Source organism: Sinocyclocheilus anshuiensis, unplaced genomic scaffold (assembly GCF_001515605.1).
Source record: "Sinocyclocheilus anshuiensis isolate Anshui unplaced genomic scaffold, SAMN03320099.WGS_v1.1 scaffold684, whole genome shotgun sequence".
NCBI classification, from domain to species: domain Eukaryota; kingdom Metazoa; phylum Chordata; class Actinopteri; order Cypriniformes; family Cyprinidae; genus Sinocyclocheilus; species Sinocyclocheilus anshuiensis.
The window spans coordinates 495,955-516,307 of record NW_015554107.1 but is presented as its reverse complement, the minus strand read 5'-3'; the positions used below and the strand labels follow the sequence as shown (position 1 = coordinate 516,307).

The following is a 20,353-nucleotide window of genomic DNA, read 5'->3' as shown; positions in this document are numbered from 1 at the left end:
AGCTGATCCGTGCTGGTCGCTGAGGGAATACATCAACTTCGTGCTGTGGATCGCCAGATCAGCTTTCACCGTGGACGAAGCAGAGTCCAGCCCGGGGTCGTCACATGTGGTTGCCGCAAACCCGCCGACCGCTCCTTCGTCGAATCCGCCTCCACTCACTCTAGGCCTCCAGCATAAACACATTTCATTACACCAAATACACAAAATAATGTTCTTTTTAGCAGCATCATATGACCCCTTTAAAAACAGTTCATCTGGGCCTAAGTTTTTGTATTCTTCTGCCATGTAGATGCCAACCTCTGCAGGAAGGTCTCGTAGCGACGGCGATATGCAAAGCCAGCTCTCCTCACCCTAAGGTTTTCCATCAGACCAAGATATTTTACTTGGTGCCTGATGAGGACTTCATCAAAACGCCCTGTAGAGAGACAGAGAGATTTCAGTTTAATGAGGCTTCATAAAATGTAACGTATGTTTAAAACTATAGATTTGCCACTATTTATGAGAATAAGAGCTTATTAACAAACAAAAGACGCTAACAAATATCAACAAAAGGCAAGGGCAAAACAAAGGAGCTGATGAAGTAAGAGAGAATCAGTGTGAGGGAACGAATGACTGCAGTTTGAACAATGAATCCATTACATCACATGGAGAAGAAAAAAATGGCACAAATACTCTCAAAATATATATAAATACTCAAAATAGATAGATAGATAGATTTGAGCACTTTAACAGTCACAAAAGAAAATAATAAAATTTTTACATTTTCATAATTTTCTCATTTAAATTCTATATATTTCTTTCTTTTGAATCAACATTTTAGACACGTATAGCATTTTGGTTCATCAATGTTTAATAATTGTTAAATGTTTAATGACATGAAAAAATGTTCAATAAATTCTACAATAAATTATAATTTGTACAATAAATCATAATACTGATAATTCTCATGTCCTAAAATAATATACCATTTTCTACATCCCTTGGAGTACCATATAAATACCATGTTTTATGAATATGGCAATAATACTAAAACATGGAATGCATCAAACTACCATAATACTGTCATTCAATCGGTAAGGGAACAGGTGCAAGGAATGAGCACAAATGAGAAAAACAATAATTTCTAAGTGATGAACGGCACTAAAACTCAAAGTACAGAAAACTGCTCACAAACCTGCTTGCTTGGCATCGTTAGGCTTGATGCAACGTACGTAAGACGGTTCCTTAGACATCAGGATTTCCATCAACTTCGCCAGGCTGTTCTTGAACTGGGTTGCTGCCTGGTCGCAGCGAGCCAACGGAACGAGAGATCAAGAAAAACAGACGGCCAGTGAGAACAAGCAAGAACACAAGTCCAGCCAGGCAGTGACAATGTGGGAGAAGCCAGTGGTCAGCAATGCAAGCAAACAACTAAACAGCAGCCCACCCACACTCAACCAATGGAGCTCTGCGGAGTGGGCACTGCGATTGGGGGGGATTCAGGACTGTATGCAGTCACATGGAGTGAAGAGGTACCACAGTGTCAGGGCATTCCTCACAGTGTGGGTGGCAAGCAGAGATTAGCAATTTCATGGACTGAGGCCAAGCTGCTGTGGTTTATGTATAAATGCCACTATGAACTAGGAACTGATTCACAAACAAATTTTGTTGTTTATTTGACGCTATATATTTCACTTTCTAGAAATAGCAGTATTTAAAGGCACAACATGTACGTCGGCTGTGGGGATGAAGACCACAACTCCCATGATTCCACACTCAGACTCCCATGTCATCAAACTAGCCTTTGTCTATTTGTTTATTTTGAACACGTGCCCTCTAGCAGCGAAAATTACATATTGTCCCTTTAAGTTAAAAAAAATTATAATACTTGAGACATTACTTTTTGGATTATAACTGGATGGATGGATAGATAGACGGACAGACAGATGGATCAATATTTTAACAGCCAGATAGATAGATAGATAGATTTCAGGTTTCTGAAAAGGAGATCATTGTTCTTGTCCAGGAAGCCTAAACGATGGAAAATACACAATGACGTCAGTCAACGCTCAGCCTGGGAAAAATCTGTGGGCATAAGTGCCCGCTTTTGTTCAATGACGTGCTCTCTTTTTGTTTCTTCATTTTTTATTGCTGCGCTCTGTTCAGTAACTGACCGTTCACATTGTAGTTGACTTCTCCTGCGTAGTGGATCAGTCTGAACTCCTCACGACCCATTATTTTACGGGTTTTTCCATCAGCCAGCTTGTGGCTGTAATGTAGTGCAGATGCAGATATATAAATATCATATATATTAGTTTTCAAATGCTCAGGATATAATTTTAAGTATTAGATCGATTGATAAAAGGAAGGTGGAGTGACTGACGTTAGGAAGTGTGCGTGGCCACCAACAGTGTTCTCAAGCTTCTCCAGGAAGGTGATGTCACTGGCATCTCCAGGCCGGAGACACTCTTCATCCTGTAGATAGAACGGTAAATGATTATAGATATATGCAGCTTAAAACAATGTTTAATATTTTGATGGAAGTTCACAGAGAGCATTCTTACCAGGATAGAAATGATTCCTTTAAACTTCTCCTCCACAAGATCACAAATGATCTTGTTGTTAAAATATTGCACAGGCTCCCACTGGAGAATGCAAAAACATGAGCATTACTGCATTTGAACTAAGAGGAAAATATTCAAGATTTGCTATAAAATTCAAGGAATGCAATAACAAAGAGCATTCCCAGCCCACCCGTGAATCCAGGCCACAAACAGACTTTCTTTAACAGTCTATACGTCACAATGTTTTATCGGCAGTGCGAGAGGTCAGCATTATCATAATAACAGCACAAAAATAAAGCCCACGACACGTTTGCCCATAATGTGCCCATTGAGCTGTGAGTAAGACACCATTCCAGCACCCCGCACATGAGTTACATATGCTGAGCTGTGTGTGTACAGAATGCATATGAGTTATGTGTTTCAGGGAATTCTCACCGTGATTCCCTCGGCTTCATATTCCTCCTGCTCCGACTTCAGAGTCAGTTCAATGAAGAGCTGCTGCAGCTTCTCATTACAATAGTTGATACAAAACTGCTCAAAACTAAACAGACAGGCAAAGAGAGGCAGAGTGAGTTATCTCTGAAAATTAGTCCGATTCTACTCGTTAACAATAAAAAAATAAAAAAATAAATAAAGTTACCCAGATTCAAAGATAACCAAAATAATAAATGAAGGCTTTATTTTTTTATATAATGTATGAATATTATTTGAAAATATTGCATAAATATGAATCCAATATGATTAATAATATGATTAGTATGATAATTAATATGATATATATATATATATATATATATATATATATATATGAAAATACTCATTTATTGTTTATGCCATGTTTTTTTTATGTTCTTGCTGTTTTAGTTTTGGTTATTTTGTTTTATATGTTGTTTTATTGGAAAGCACTTTGGTCAACATGAGTTGTTTTTAAATGTGCTATACAAATAATAAACAAACAAACAATAAAATATAAAATGTAAAACAATATAATTACAATAATATTTAAGATTATAATTTGAAAATGCCATCAAATATTACAATAATAATGTGATTTAATTATTTAAAATATTTAAATTGATATTAAAATATTTAGAGTAGTATAAAATAAACAGTTTATGCAATATAACATATAGTATATAGCATACATATATTGTTAAATTGTAAAATGTCATTACACTATGTATTTACTCTACCTGTTGTTCTGAAAGACTTCAAAGCCATAGATATCCAGCAGACCAATGACAGAGGCGTTCTTACTGTTGAATGAATCATCCTGTGAGACATTAAAAGCACAGAAATATTCAACAACAGCTGTGGCATGCCGTTCAGACTAAACATACACAGCCTGTAAGATCATACGGAGAGAATGTGTTCTATTAACAGTCATCGGAAAACCAGAGTAATCAGATGACATGTCAGTGCTAGGCTTTCTCCATGTGGGGGCGCCAAACATCCACATTTAATAACAAGCCTCTATCAGAGAATTTGCAAAGCCATGGAGCTGCTAGTGTATTTAACAACAGAACGAGTCCATACCTTGAAGGCCAGAGAGCCATTAATTTTGTTGACCAGCCAAGTAAAAGTACGACCGTATATGGCTTTAGATAAGGCATCCCGTGCTGAAGCGGCCTGCTCTTGATTTAAAGGACTCATCAGCTATAACAAAAACACAGACAGTGGAATTATGGGAACCACTCATAGTAATTATTACGTATTGTACACACACACACACACAACTTTTTTTTACACTGAATACTCAGAACAAACTAAACACTCGAAAAAAACGTTTAAAGTTAACCAGCACTATTTTATTACAGATGGTTTGAATAAAAGCTTTGAATTGAATCTGTGATTTAAGATTCTTCATACTTTATTAAATCATTAAATTTTTGAGGAAAATGTTAGTGGTGCTTTCCCATGTAATATTTACCGCCTACAACAAAGTTTCTATGATATTCTGCTCCCTATGACTCAGATTCCTCATTTATTGTAAAGCTATGGGATTTTTTCACCCTTTTTATCAACTGCCAAAAATCATGAATATGATCAATAGTAATAGCAGACTTCCCCTCAACAAACAAGTTTTGAAAAATCCCTAACTCCAAGTATGAGCAATTAATACTGATATTTGTCTGTTAGCAATAGCAATAATTAACATTTCACTCTAAATAATTGGAAACATACCTCTTCTCCTTTGGCAATGATCTTTTTATGTGTTAGAGCCTCCTTAAGAACAGTGCCATCCACACCTAACAACTGCAATATCACAAACACACACACACACACACACAAACAGTCAAAAAACAAACCCCTGCCATGTAATTTCAAGAGAAGAAACATGGTTAGAGCTTTAAACACAGAGGTCATGCACATGTGGCCACAGACCAGTGATATAAATAAACTGTCCTGTTACCCTGGCTAAGTATTTAATCTGTGTCTCTGTAGTGATGTAGGCACTGCCACTGTCCTCTCCTCCGTACTGGACATTCCCCAAGTGTAGTACACTGGCAATAATGTTCAAAAGCTCCTGTGGAGAGAAAGGGATGGGTGTGAATGAGATGAAAGGTCACAATTTACAAGATAATGTGTCATTTCTGACACCAGATTTTAAAAATAAGGACTGTGTGTGTGTGTGTGTGGTGATTGGTCAGTTTGTCTGTCATACCTCCACTTCATCATCAGTGAAGCCAATGACGCTCAAGGCTTTCCTCACTATCTTCCAGTCATTGCGGTCATTTATGGAGCTCACTTTGGGACAGTTACCCTAAAAAACAAAAACAAAAACAAAAAAAACACAGTCAATCAGCTCAACAGAGGAAACCAAGGGAGGAGGGGCTCCTCTTGACTTCCTCAATTAAACACCAGGGGAGCGAGAGGAAGCAACAGAGGGACATTCCTGCATACTTGTGGGAAAATTTATGATGCCATTTATGATGAATACTCATACAAAAGTCCAACATAAATGCATGTGGTAAACTGAGCTGAACAATATTATTGGACATTTTTATTTAGTATTGGTATTTCTGCATCAGAGTAAAATAAAAAAGGTAATGATGTGAAATATCAAGTCACATTTTGAGAAATAGTTGCAATTGCAAGAAATAAAGTTGCAAATAATTGAAACCATGAGATAAATAGTTCCAATAATAACAGATAAATTTCAGATATAATTAAGAAATATTATAAAAAGAAAAAAATTTGTGAAATATAAAGTTGCAACAACAAAAAAGATATAAAAAGACAAAGTTGCAATAATAAATGAGATCAAGTCGCAATTGCACAATATAAAACCACATTGAGAGATGTAACATCACATTGCAAGACAGAAGATTAAAGCGTAAAAAAAAGGCACAAGTAGAAGACACAAAGTTATAATTACCTATTTATTTTTTTACAGTGAGGGGGAAACGACAGAAACTGAATGGCCTACTTGACCAGCATGACCTAGTGTGGCTGAAGCATGTGTGTTCTTCACAGCTCTTTCTTAAATATACAGTTTTCTTTAGACCTCAGACATCTGCTGTAATCATAACAGGAGTGTGAGGTCCGTCTCACCTTCACCAGATACTGGTACTGCTGGGCGTTCTTCTCCAGGCCCAGTCTCCTCAGCAGATCATCCTCTCCTCCCTCGATAAGCTGATAAAAGATGTGGAAGTTTGTGTGTTCTTCACAGCTCTTTCTTAAATATACAGTTTTCTTTAGACCTCAGACATCTGCTGTAATCATAACAGGAGTGTGAGGTCCGTCTCACCTTCACCAGATACTGGTACTGCTGGGCGTTCTTCTCCAGGCCCAGTCTCCTCAGCAGATCATCCTCTCCTCCCTCGATAAGCTGATAAAAGATGTGAAAGTTCCTCTCGCCGTGGCTCTGGTGCACGACACGTGATTTCTCCAACAGGTAGTTAATGATGTGACCTCCTACGGGAGCACCCTGCCAACGGGGACACCCAAAGGGAGAAGCAAAGGGGATAATACCGGGTTTCTGACACGCATGCAAACACGCATAATGTCACAGACAAACACAAACACGTAAACACGCAGGTGGATGCAGCCAAATCCCCAAACCAAGGAGAGCATTTAAGGGTAAAGGTGTATCGACAGAAGGTGGATCACAGAAATTGAGACGTGAGCTTTGTTTGATGATCATTTAATGACAATAACATTGTAATAATAACACATGAGTGAACTCACCTTGAAGTCAAACTGAATGTCCATGTATTTCCCAAAGCGACTGGAATTGTCATTTCGTAGAGTTTTTGCATTCCCAAAGGCCTGAGAGAAGAAAAACAAACAACGATAGAAAGGAAAATTGAGGAGTATTACAATTTAGGATGGCATACAGAAAACAAGCTTTTTAATTTAGACAAATGCGAGTATACACACGCTCTACTAGATGCGCATTCACTGCTAGTTTACAGGGAAGCACCACATCTGCAAAACGGCCGTCTGTGCTGCTTCCGTTGGCCTTCCCATTTTTAGATGTCCTTCATGTATGCGCCAGTCTTATCGCACAGATAATAACAGTGGCGTATAATTACTGGAGAGGTTTACCAGGACTACAAACTGCTCAGAATAAACTTGGCATCGTTGAGAGTCATTCTGGGAATTTTCCTCTGTGACAGCAGTCCAGGGCAACAATTACAGCCCGTACTGATCTCACCACTATACGCTGGCATTTGGAGATCAGTGAAATTGTATGTCATGATGAAACATGTGGGGTTAGATGAGCTGTGTACATGTTTACCTCCAGCACAGGGTTGGATTGTAGCAGGCGATCTTTGACGGTCTGCACATGCTCACTGGCAGGGCAGGTGATGGCGTAGTACTGCAGAACCTTTTTGGAGGCTTCGGTCTTGCCAGCACCACTCTCACCCGAGATGAGGATGCACTGGTCCCGTCTCTCAGTCCGCATGGAGCGATACGCATTATCAGCCACAGCGTAACTGTATAGGGAATGTGTCAACATCATAAGCGCTTGGTTATGTATTTTAACAAATTATAATTATTTTTTATCAAAACAGAAAGATTATGTATGTAAAATGCAACAACAACAAAAATAATAATAATAATAAATGTTAAATTAAGTAGATAAATAAAAATTAAATACTTATATAAATTTAATACAAATTATTTAAATTTTCAGCATTTTAATTTAAATCAATTTTCTTGAATTCACTTAACCAAATATAATAATTATGACAGATTCATTATAAACAAAAAATAGAATAAAATAAAAAAAGCAATAGAGTAATATTATTGCTGCATCATTATTGTATTTGAATTTTTGCTCATTTTTGCATTTAAATTTTACATACAAATAATAATAAATAATAATACAATAAAAAATACACAACAACAACAATAATAATAATAATAATAATAGGTAGATTTAAAAAATATCATTATAGATTAAAAATTGTATATATAAATTAAGATTATGGATGAACTTAATGAACCAAACTAAAAAAAAAATACAATAAATAAAATAAAAAAATTACAATTAAAATATTACATTAATATTTATAATACTTATTTATGTTTTATATTTTATTATTTTTTAAGTATTATATTTTTAAGTTATTATTTCTATTACAGTACATGTATTTAATTTAAATGCAGCCCTTAATATGTCTAATAATCTCTCTTGGTCTTATAATGTATGTGCAGTATTGCTTCGAATTCCTTTTCTGGTAGCATTAAAATAACACATTCCTTTGGTAGAAGCCTAAATGGACATTCAACAGTGGACAAACAGTGGAAAAGCCCAGTGAGGATGGAGTTGCCAATGATTTTCATGAGGAAAGAGCAGTTACACTAGAGAGGGTCTGTGTTTTTTCAGCCTGTATGAGAGCTGAGATAATGCTTTCATCACTTTTACATGTCTGCTATCAGTGTAAGATGAACACAGTGGTACAGCTTCGGGTGAACTATAACTTTATACTTCACTTTATCTCTCCGGATAACTGAAAGCTGTCACACACACATAAACCTTACAGATGAGAGTCTATGAATGTTACGATTGTAGCATAACTTCAGTTTATAGTCCTCAACATTCCTCACAGATATTCCAAAGGAATTTCCTCTTCACTAATAGAAGAAAACAAGGAAGATAAACAAGCGCCACCAAGTACATTAAAGTGTGGATTAGGCATTTTGCATATTTAATACTAATATATATTTAAAGCAATTTGCATTTGATAATGAGTAGTCAACAGAAATGTTCACTGAAATTTTGTAGCCCTAAAATGTGGAAGAGAATTCGTTTTTTCAAGCCACTGGTTCCCTCTGGAATTTCTCATGTTTTTTGGTGTGAACTTTACATTGCGAACTTTATATTTATTTTATACAATATTTACTAAATTATAAATAAACAATTTGAAAATGAATAAACATAAAAATATGAAAGATTTATTTTAGATGGGAACTTCTTGATTCTGTAATCATAATATAATATTTCTCAAAAAAAAAAAAAAGTAAAAAAAAGTGTTTAAAAATGAATAATAAAAAAAAAGGTTAAAATTCTGGTAAGTCTGTTTTTTCCAAGTAAATAATTGGATATAGCGCAGCATAGTTTGAAGGGTTTAAAGTTTGTTGAATGTGCAGTGTGCAGTGACAGGTGAACACTCCCATCCACATCCAATTCGCTCTAGCCTTCTTGGCGCTGTCAAAATAAAAGTCCCGTTTCTGACACATCGGGCCAAAACAGAAAAACTTGCCGATGCTGATGATTAAAAATGCCAAACTTTAGACAACCACTACCTCAAATATGACTTCTGAAGCTACTCTATTTTTTTAGAGGGGGAAAAAAACTTTTGTCGCTAAATAAGGACTACAAATACCATAAGGATGCAAGTTTACATGCGTGACAAATCAGGCCATTGTTGTAGTCCTTGGCCCTGTCCCAAATGGCAGACTTCATGTACACTTGCGCTCTTGCTGACTTACAAAGGCCACCACGAGCACGTGTCTGTTAAGTACGCAAGCCCATAGGGTGTCTTATTTGTTATTTTAGCTTTCCCAAGGGTGCACGCACGAGCCTCCTTTGTACCCTCGATGCGCACTTCTGCCGAGCCCGCACTGGGGCGAGCTCTGCGGCAGACTTCTACCCGACAGTCAAAATGGCATTAGGTCAGGAAAATGTGGACACGGAGGAAGACAGCGAGGGTTTACGGTGCAATTTGGGACAGGGCCCTTATTTAAAAAAAACCATAACCATTACCCATCCCATTAGACTAATCTGCATAATAAAAGAGATCAGAATTGTGGGTAATAATGACTTGTTGCTGATGGCTTACATGTGAGGTGAGACTTCATAGAAATTGACGCCCCTGTATCGATCCATATGCTGTTTAGTGTAGATCTCCAGGTCTTTGTAGGGGTTCATGGACACCAGCACTGAGCCAATGTACGTCTGTGGGAGGAAGACAGACACACAGAGATCAGATCAATACTCTGGGCTTTGAGCTTTAAGAGTGAATAGTACCGGAAGAACAGCTCTTACATAAATTAGGTTCTCCTTGAAGCGTTTGCGGAGGTTCTCGATGAACGCCACCTCGCTGGTGTGGTTCTCCAGCAGGACAAAGTCCTGCATGCCCACCCGGTCCCTGGCTGTCAGGGCGCTCTCCATCATGACCCGGATTCCGTCACTGCCCACAGCCTGACAGAGAAAGAGCAGAAGTGAGATACAGAATCACACTTCCATCCTCCAGAGGCAGAGCAGCACGAGGTGATATATAAACACTGCAACACACAGTATGTCAAGGCCCTCTGGAGAGCCTTGAATAAACTCAACCACTCCATCATGACCCCTTCATGAGTTCAGCTCATTTGAAACCCAGTTTTTATTTTAAAGTATTCGTATGAAAGAGTTCTCACGGAATACCATTGTGAACAAAATGTCACGATCTAAAACAGTGGATTTGTGTCAAGCAAAATTTTAAGCTACAATTAATACTCGGAAACTCTAAAAGTACCAGGAAGTACTACTTTGACTTTTTTGATAAGGTACCACAATAATACCACAGTAATTTTTAGACATTTACCTTGTGTACAATGGCTATACAGCTAGGAAAGCAAGATACACTACAGTTCAAAAGTTTGGGGTCAGTAAAATGCAAGAATTATTTTTGTTTTATTCAGTGAGGACACATAAACTGATCAAAAGTGACAGTAAAAAAAGTGACGAATAAATTACATTTTAAAATATATTCAAATAGAAAGCAGTTGTTTTAAATTTTAATAAAGTTTCACGCCAATAATCTTCACTGTATTTTTGATCAAATAAATGCAACCTTGGTGAGAATAAGAGATTTCTTTTAAAAACCAAACTTCTGACAAGCAATGGCACTATACTGGATTTTAGCCTATATTAGAGATTTTTTTAATTTATCAATATTAATTGATATTAGATTGGTTAATACTAGATATTTTATTTTACATGCTAATTTGCTTCATTGTGACCTTTATTTTTAATAATTCAAACATTTATTATGACCTTGTTGCATTTAAATCAACTGATTTTAGTTTTTGGTGTTTTAATTTTAATGTATTTAAACCAAATAGCACAAGTCACAATAGCTACAAGGTATTCCTGGAAGTACCGTATAAACACTGTTGTATAAAAATACGATCATCATTATGTACTATATTCAAATACCACAGTATTACCATCTGATCCCATCATTGCTTAATGGCACCACCACAGTACTATTTATAAGGGTACAATGCTGTTTTACATCATTACCTTGATTACATCACTTTTACAAACACACAAGACACTGTAAACCATAAATTTTCACACTTAAACCACATCTCACAACTCCATCAGTGCAAACTCCACCCAAACTCAAGTGTGCTGGTACAGCAGAAACACAGTCATACTCACATCTATAACCAGATCTGTATTTTTAAAGAGATAACTCTTCTCCACAATGGAGGCCTGCGTTTTCCGCATTAGATTCCCGATGTTTGACAAATCCATGGAGTCGAAACAACTTTAGCTATCGATCTTCGACCAGAGATGCTCTTTAACTAGTAGGACACACAAATGTACTAAGTTCTAACAGGTCACTTGTCATCTGATGTCTGTTATCCTGATCAAAGAGGACTATGGGTGACGCTTCCTAGCTTGAAACAGAAAAGCGCACTTACACCCAATCACACACACACACACAAACACACTCAGATGAACAAATGCGTGATTATGCATCGAAACACACACAGTCACATTGTGTGAATGCACCAGCTGCTATGGTTGTTGTTTTGCTATTGACACAGCAGCAGCCGTCCCCTGGAGGGAGAGACAGAGAGAGACAGATACAGCACACCTGAGCAAGCACTTTAATTAAGTTGATGCACACCAATTACAACAGAACCGAGAGCGAGGGGGGCTAACGGTGGGAAAAAACAAGCAGAAAGAAAAACATAACAAGCGAGCAGGAACAGTCGACAAGTGTAGTGCCAGGAAGTGACTTCATTCCCAATCTGTCAGCCTGCTGAATGCACCAACAGAGCAGCACCATCTCTGAAAGTCTAACATGGCCGTGCGTTGCTCTCTCGTTCCCTATTAGGCCGGTTTTGCATATCCAGCTCAAATCTGGTTTTGTGCAATATGCAAACAACCACATGGAATCTGGTTTTCAGAAATCTGACACAAACCACAATTAAATGCAATGTATTGTGTGTTTAAATAAGAACCAGATCAAAATTCAAGTGTTTTTGTCATTTAGGACGAAACGCTTATTTGATGTCATGAAAAAATATTAAAAATATAAGCAGTGTCAAGGTGTTTAGAGTGGATAGTGCACAGCTATGTGGTTGCTAGGTGGTTAATTACTGGCTCAAGTAAAAAAAAAAAATTCTTACTGTGTTACTACATTATTTTCTTAATATTATATTATTAATTATATTTCTATTATATTCTCTAGATATGCTAGAGTCCCTCTTTCAATCTAAATGTATGGGATTTTTTCAACCTGTTTTAATATTTATATAGGTTATACTGAACATACACTACCATTTAAAAGTTTGGGGTCAGTAGAAGAAATGAATTAAAGAAATGAATGCTTTTATTCAGCAAGGATGCACTCAATTGATCAAAAGTGACAGTAAAGATTTTATAACACTTTTTTATTAATCAAAGAATCTCGAGAAAAAACAAACAAAAAAACATGGTTTCCACAAAAATATTATTTGAAATTAATAGTTTTCACTGTATTTTGATCAAATAAATGCATCCTTAGTGAACAAGAGACTTCTTTCAAAAACCTTTAAAAAATCTTATTAACCCCACCTTTAGAAGGAAGTGTACATATTTGATTTAAACAAATAAGAATGCAGACACTCAGCCCCACAGATCAGATTTGAAAATCAAATCAGAAAAGTGTCCAGTGAACATACTGCACACTTTTCTTAATCACATGTACTTGTTTGTCTGTCTTAATTTGTGTGCATATTCTACTGCAGTCACACAGAACTGACAGTTAATAATTGGTGGTGGAGTCATAATCAAAACTAAACCTGCTGGCTAGACAGACCATGACATCATTTGCTGGCCAGCTCAAGCAAAATGTGTCCTGCCCTTTGAAAGATCATTACCACTGAAGCTACTGTACTTACTCCAAGACACTTGTATAATACAGATCTGCAACACTTGTATAATACAGACAGCTTTTACTTTGATTAAATATTTACTTTTTGAGGAGATAATCGTTTTCATGCTATGGCTGCCAACTGACAAAACAGTTCTATACTGTTTTTATAGCTAAAAAAATTATTTAGAAATTCATACCACACATTATACTACACAGTTTGAAAAATGGATATATTTATTTTGAGATATGTAAAAGATTACATTTATTAAATTATTAGTGCTTTTAAAAATTAACTTTAAAGGGATAGTTCACCCAAAAAGAAGTTCACCTTCGTTCATCTTCAGAACACAAATTAAGATATTTTTGATTAAATCCGAGAGCTTTCCGACCCTGCATAGACAGCAATGTAACTGACAGGTTCAAAGCCTAGAAAGGTAGTAAGGACATCGTTAAAATAGTCCATGTGCCATCAGTGGTTCAACCGCAATGTTATGCGTCGTGGTACCCTCATGAACACTGACACAGAAAAGAAGAAATTGTTGAATAAAGTCATTATTTTTGTTTCCTTTGCGCAGAAAAAGTATTCTCGCAGCTTTATAAAATTACGGTTGAGCCACTGATGGCACATGGACTATTAACGATGTCTTTACTAGGACTTTTCTCGGCCTTGATTGTGGTAATTTGTGTTCTGAAGATGAACGAAGGTCTTAAGGGTTTGGAACAACATGAGGGTGAGTAGCTAATGACAAAATTTTCATTTTTGGGTGAACTATCTCTCTAAGTGAGCGTTAGATGACTGCAAAGTTCATCTAATTTTAAATGTAAAAATGCAGGAAATAAGCTTGTACAATAAAATATTGAAATTAATCTAATTGGATATCAAGGTCATACAAGGATCTTTGGGCTCAGAGTTGTCTGAGGGTTCTTTGTGCACGTTAGCAAATATTATCTGTGCATCACCTAGACGTAAAACACTTAGAGCCGCCAAAAGCCAATATAAACAAATCTAACCATTCATTTAGAACAATAAATATGCCACAATCAGAAAGCAGACCCTTGTCCCCCCAAGACCCCTTCCTATGGTACTTTCTCCAGAAACAGGTTCTATAATGGCATTGTTCTTCTTTATAGATTTGCTTTCCGGTTCTTTCTTTCCCACCCCTGGTCCTGGTCTCCTTCCCCATGCATGCAGGTCTATAAGGCAAGCTACGCGCTTTTGCCATGTGCTCACTTTTTCCAAATCCTGCTCTGCAAACAACAGACTGAAAAGCTCTAGACATGACCGTGGGCAAATTATTCACTCTCCATTTCACTCTAACCTCCTCTGAAAAAGAAAGATCAAAGGGGGAGCGGTTTGTTCTTCGTGAACAATAATTGCCTTTCGCATGACCTTCTAACATCCTACTGATTCGCTGGGCTCTTGTGAGCAGAGCTGTGCCAGGGAGATCTGCTGAGTCAAGCTTCCTTCGTCAGCACTTCTCACATTGCAAGAAGACATAGCAGTCTTCGGAAACAGGCAAATAGGGACCAGAGCTTTGATTACAAAGATTGCTTTTTGAATCAATGTGCAAAAAAACACTCCATTATTTCATTTCTCTAAGGACAAGTCAGCGATTCTGTCCAGTTAACAACTCCAGATATAACCGGAGCATGATGAAGAAAAGAAGAATGTATTGTGCATTTTTTTCATAATTAATGAAGGCAGTGGATAAAGGGCACATTCCTAGATATCCAGAGCATAGTCATGCGCTCCTCCCCTTCTCACCGGGAAGAGTGGAGAATGGTGGAGAAGAAAAGCACATCTTGTCTGCTTGCTTATGATTTTAAGCTTTTGAGGTTACCAACTGTTTCCATCCTGATTGAGTCATCTGGCTCACTTGTTACCTCTCTCTTCTTTCCTCAGGAAAGAACAAGGAGTGGAGACACCCAGACTTGTGGAGAGGCACAGCTAGCTACATTAAAAACGATGAATGCATAAAAGTGTTTCTTCAAATAAGGTCACTATTACAGTACCAACAGATTAAATAAAACCACAAAAAGTCAACTTTTGCTTTTTTTAATATTAGGAATACATAAAAACAGTCCCAAGAACTATTTACTACCTTACATTGTTTATTTTTGCCAGCTTTTATCAGTTTACCCATGCCCGAGGCTTCAATTATTATGAATACACATATATAAACACACATATACACTACCGGTCAAAAGTTTGGGATCAGTAAGACGTGTAATGTTTTTTTTAAAGAAGTCTCTTATGCTCATCAAGGCTGCATTTATTTGATCAAAAATACAGAAAAAAAAACTAATCTTGCAAAATGTTATTACAATATAAAATAATGGTTTCTATTTTAATATCCTTTAAAATATTATTTATTTATGTGATGCAAAGCTGAATTTCCATCAGCCATTACAACTTCTATTAAATCCAGAGCCATTACATCCAGTATAAAGTGTCACATGATCCTTAAGAAATCATTCTAATATGCTGATTTATTATTAGAATTATCAGTGTTGGCAACAGTTGTGCTGCCAAATATTTTTTTGGAAACTGCGATACTTTTTTCAGGATTCTTTAATGAATAAAAAGTTAAAAAGAACAGCATTTATTCAAAATATAAATCTTTTCTAACAATATAAATCTTTGCTGAATAAAAGTTTTAATTAAAAAAAAAAATTACTGAGTATATTAAAATAGAAAAACGTTATTTTACATCATAATAATGTTTCACAATATTACTTTTTTCCCTGTATTTTTGATCAAATAAATGCAGCCTTGATGAGCATAAGAAACTCCTTTAAAAAACATTAAAAATCATTCTGATACCAAACTTTTGACCGGTAGAGAGTGAAAGTGCGCTTTCATCCAGAGCGTCTCTCACATGTTCCGCCATGTGCTTCTCGTCCGCGCTTTTTTACATCAGAGTGCGCATGCGTCTTTCATGCAGCATACAGCAGTGTTGTGCATTTTGACCAGTTGATGGGAAAAGTATTCTTAAAATGCATTCAAAATTCAGAATAATTTGTAATATATAATTATTCACGGTATTTAGAAGTGGCCACGATAACAATATCGTGCATATTCATTACCGTGATATATCGCATTACCGAATACCGGCACAAGTCTAATATATATATATATATACACACATACATACATATTATTATTATGGACATATGAATTATTATATTATTTGTGAATAATAATAATGTAATAATGTAAACAGAGATAAAAATAATTATTAAATTTGATATTTATTGTGTAAATATTATTGTGTAAACACAAATCACTTCACAACCAACCATTTTGCCCTTAATACAAAAGTATAAGTGCTAAATTAGTAGTTATTTTTAAAACATTTCCATGCCCCGACCTGTCATATACAAGCCGAGCTGTGCCCATAGTTAAAAAAAAACACCCATAAATTAAAAATGGCTTTTATTACATTAACCAAAAACAATGACACGTGGACATGTGTGAAAAGTAGTGTGGGATATCTTGTTTTTGTTTTTTTAAGAGAAGTGTAGAACGATCAGACTCCTGCAGCTTCGTTTCATGCAGATGGTCAGGGGGAAAAACATTTTTAGCACTTCTCCAAATTTAATGCAACTTTTTTGCCCCTATTTTGCATGCCTGCGATTGCTCATAGTCATGAAACTGACAATGAAACACTTGTAAGTACTTAAAACACACTCGTAAGTGGTACAAAGTCCCCAGCATGGGCTTTGCTGTGCACCACATTATATAATTCTCTAATTAAGCCATATTCATCAATAAATCTTCAAAGATGTCTTACAATGCTCCTTTAATTACCGCCACACAGATGGCGAGAAATTCCATGGGTGGCATTGTAATTCACGCCGGTCTGCTGAGTCGATGGCTGTCCTTGTGTTAAAGGGGCTGTGTTGGTTTGGAAAGTCAGCTGGTGGCTGTCAAACTTCAGGGGGAAAGTTGACAGACAGGTGTGACTGGCTCTGCCAAAACAGGTGAAGATTTGCACCCCCTCCACATGCTGAATTTACAAACACACTCGCACATACCTTTTGACTTGAAGAAGATATAAAATGACCAGTTATCCTTCATTCCAGCCTGTTCGGACAATGCAAGGCATTCATGTCCAGAGGGCATTTGAAGAGCACGAGTCGGGAGAAGTGTAAACTGCTTACTGGACCACCACAGTATTTCATTCTTACAGCGTCTCCCACCCAATCGCATCTAAATATATAGCTATGGCCTTCCCTAATATCTCAGGACAGGGTATCTCACATCTCCTCAGTCGTTCCGAGCAGCATGTCATTATGTAAACTTAATTTCCTCTGCCTGAGATCTGGCTCTTCCTGTGAGCGGTGCAGCTGTTTAGCAATTCAGTGGAATCTCAAGCGAAACTGCACCAGATACCATAAGTCTATTGTCAGCCATTCATCGGACTTCTGCAGTTATTTGCCTATGATGAAAAGTGCCGAAATTCGATCACATCTAAAGTATCGCTGACTGCAAGGTGTGTTTATTTGAATGTGAAATGATGCTCTGCAAACGACACTCGTAGGGTATCACGACATTGAACGGGTGAAAGGCCTCAGAAACCTAAAGCTCATACGATGAGGTCTTAATCTTGAGTGCTTGTTCTTGAAGTTTCTGTTGGCTTTCGGAGGACGGTCGCAGATGACAGAGACAGGAAGAAATGTAGCAGGGTGGAATGGCCCGATGACAGACGCCAGTTTCGTTATCTCTCTCACTCGCACTCTCTTTCTAGCCTGGAATTCAACAGTGACTGCTACTGGTTCAAAGCCAGAGATTGCTTCACTGTGAGATGACACTATGGCATAAACACAGAAACTGATAGTCAGAATGCCCCGCATAAAAGAGGGTCCCAAGATAGGATTAGCGCCTGATAGTATAGATAAACTCCAAATCCTTATTTTCAGAGGAAAAGTGGTTTTCACCATTTATATTACTATTTCACTATATACCACATGAGCGATTAGAGATCAGCTGATATTCAAGCCTGCACTGCTTAAGTAACTCATTCTTATGAACAACCTAAGTCAATGGGTAATACATAATTGCTGTTTACAGAATATTTTCTAATATACAGAATTTTTTAACATTTATAATTTATTTATTTATATATAAGTGTGTGCAGTGAATTATGAATTACATATTTATCCAAATACACAAACACCACCTATGTATATATGTGTGTATATGACGGACTGAGATAGATAGATTAGATAGGATAGATAGGATAGATAGGAAGGATAGATAGATAGATAGATAGATAGATAGATAGATAGATAGATAGATACATGATTCCCTGTAAACCTTGCATTCCAGTTGTGCTAGCAAATCATTACATAATCTAAACACAAAATACGACTTTGGTCCAGAACCACATATTTCACTTTCATAAGACCCAGACTGACATTGCAGAAATCTCTCAGCTGCTTTTGTTTAGTATGGAGCATGCTGTGGTTCTTACCATGCCTCGATACTTCATCTTCCCAATCTTCCCAGCTTGTTGCTATAAGTATATGAATTATAAGTATTTCCAAAACACTCTCTTGTTTCAGAAAGTGTGCCGAGTTTGTTATTTCAACTTCTTCTGCACCATGTGTGGGAGCGTCCCAGCTGCCATTTCTTCAGCTTTAACTTTCCTCTCCTTCCCTGCGTCTCTCTCTCTCTCTCTCTCTCTCTTTCTCACTCCCTCTCTCCCCCCTCACTGCCGGCAGAGGCACGAGTCAGTCAAGTCAACTTTCCAGCCCCTCTGTAGTAGCCCTGAATGTGCCTGTCCTTAAACACCAGCCTGTGCCTCTTTTAGAAATGATTACAAAAAAAAATACGTAAGAAACAGCATATGAACTCTCCAGCTTGTGGTGACAGGAGGAAATGTAGCTAGTGATTACGCCAAGTGAATTTTTCTCCTCCTTTCCCGCTGCCCCAGTGCATGCTGAAGCAGATTTGAGGCAGATTTCAAGGGGGTAAGATTGATGCGCTTTAACTTGGCTCAGTTGCCTAAGGAAGAAAAACAGGCCAAGTGCATTTCACAGTGCACAGGTCACAATCACTTATAGTGGCATGCTTTATGAGTTTAGAACCTGATGTCATATCACCTTAACATATGGTTGATTTATGATTTATGTTTGATAAACAGATACAGAAACAGATAGAACGATAAAATCGAGAAGAAAATTGCAATATTTATACAGCTGAGAAAGTCTTACGAAAGTGCTCTGCAAATAATCACCAAGTGGCTCTGAAAAAATGGTTGTGCATCAGCACTTAGCCATCTTTTGTGTGTATGACAAAGGGTTAATGTATTAAGGCACACCCCATTTTCTCTCTCCACCCAGTAAGAGCACAACACACCACCAATTCAGTCCACACAAAGCACTCAGGTAAAACCTTTACCAAGGTCACTACTATTGCCCATAAACAGAGCAGCGCCCTCTACTGGACACTCCAAATGACATAATTGCGCACAGAGAAGCTTAGAGAAATCCTCCGGATTTAAAAGAAGTTGCAAAATATAGGCATGCAGCATTTGCACACTGTGTGAGACGTATAAATCTGTTCTTTCGGTCCTATCGAGCTCTCATTCTCACTCGCTCCGTTTCCCACTTATGCCAACATAATCATCAGAGACCCCGCCTGTTGGAATCGGAGTAATATTTTCCAGACGGTGTGAGCTGCTCTCTCTTTTTCTCTGGGAACACTGACATTGCAGGTTTGGGGTGTAAGAAGCACAGGGAAAGTCAAAAGTATGTCATATGTCGGGCATTATAGCTTTGCTTGCAATCTGCTCATTGTGTGCACACCTTTCTATCAGAGTGTGTGTGTACTAGTAAAAATTTTATGAATTTATGACAAGCGGCTGCAGTCAATGGATTACAATGGTTGTCTAAGAAACAGAATAAATAAACAGCGGTTTCTAAATGGTCCCATTGTTTGATCAGGGTCGCTTTGATCCAGCTTTCAAAAGCTGTCTTACTGCCATCTTTTAATCTCGGGCAATAAGGCAATTTGTTAGCGCTCCACCTTACTGTACTTAGAACTGAGCCAAATATGATGGTAAAAAGCTCTCCTTATAGAGATAGACAGACCCTAAAGAAAGAGTTGATATTAGGGCTGGGCGGTATGACCAGAAATTTATATCACGGTATTTTTCAAAATGATACCGGTTTCACGGTACAAGACGGTATTTTTTTTTCATGCATGACCGG

The 20,353-nt window shown here is 37.2% G+C and overlaps 1 protein-coding gene across 1 annotated transcript in view; it reads right to left on the bottom strand.

Annotated features, from left to right (window-relative positions):
* Nucleotides 1–20,353, bottom strand: part of LOC107669743 (unconventional myosin-Ic-like) — a 45,933-nt gene that overhangs the window by 5,196 nt on the left and 20,384 nt on the right. The window contains 17 exon segments of the mRNA XM_016462123.1: nt 298–415; nt 1,175–1,354; nt 1,963–2,010; nt 2,154–2,248; nt 2,363–2,454; nt 2,544–2,624; nt 2,979–3,084; nt 3,737–3,816; nt 4,080–4,199; nt 4,728–4,799; nt 4,957–5,070; nt 5,209–5,307; nt 6,295–6,474; nt 6,735–6,815; nt 7,288–7,486; nt 9,839–9,954; nt 10,045–10,200. Coding sequence (XP_016317609.1) covers nt 298–415; nt 1,175–1,354; nt 1,963–2,010; nt 2,154–2,248; nt 2,363–2,454; nt 2,544–2,624; nt 2,979–3,084; nt 3,737–3,816; nt 4,080–4,199; nt 4,728–4,799; nt 4,957–5,070; nt 5,209–5,307; nt 6,295–6,474; nt 6,735–6,815; nt 7,288–7,486; nt 9,839–9,954; nt 10,045–10,200 — 1,937 coding nt within the window.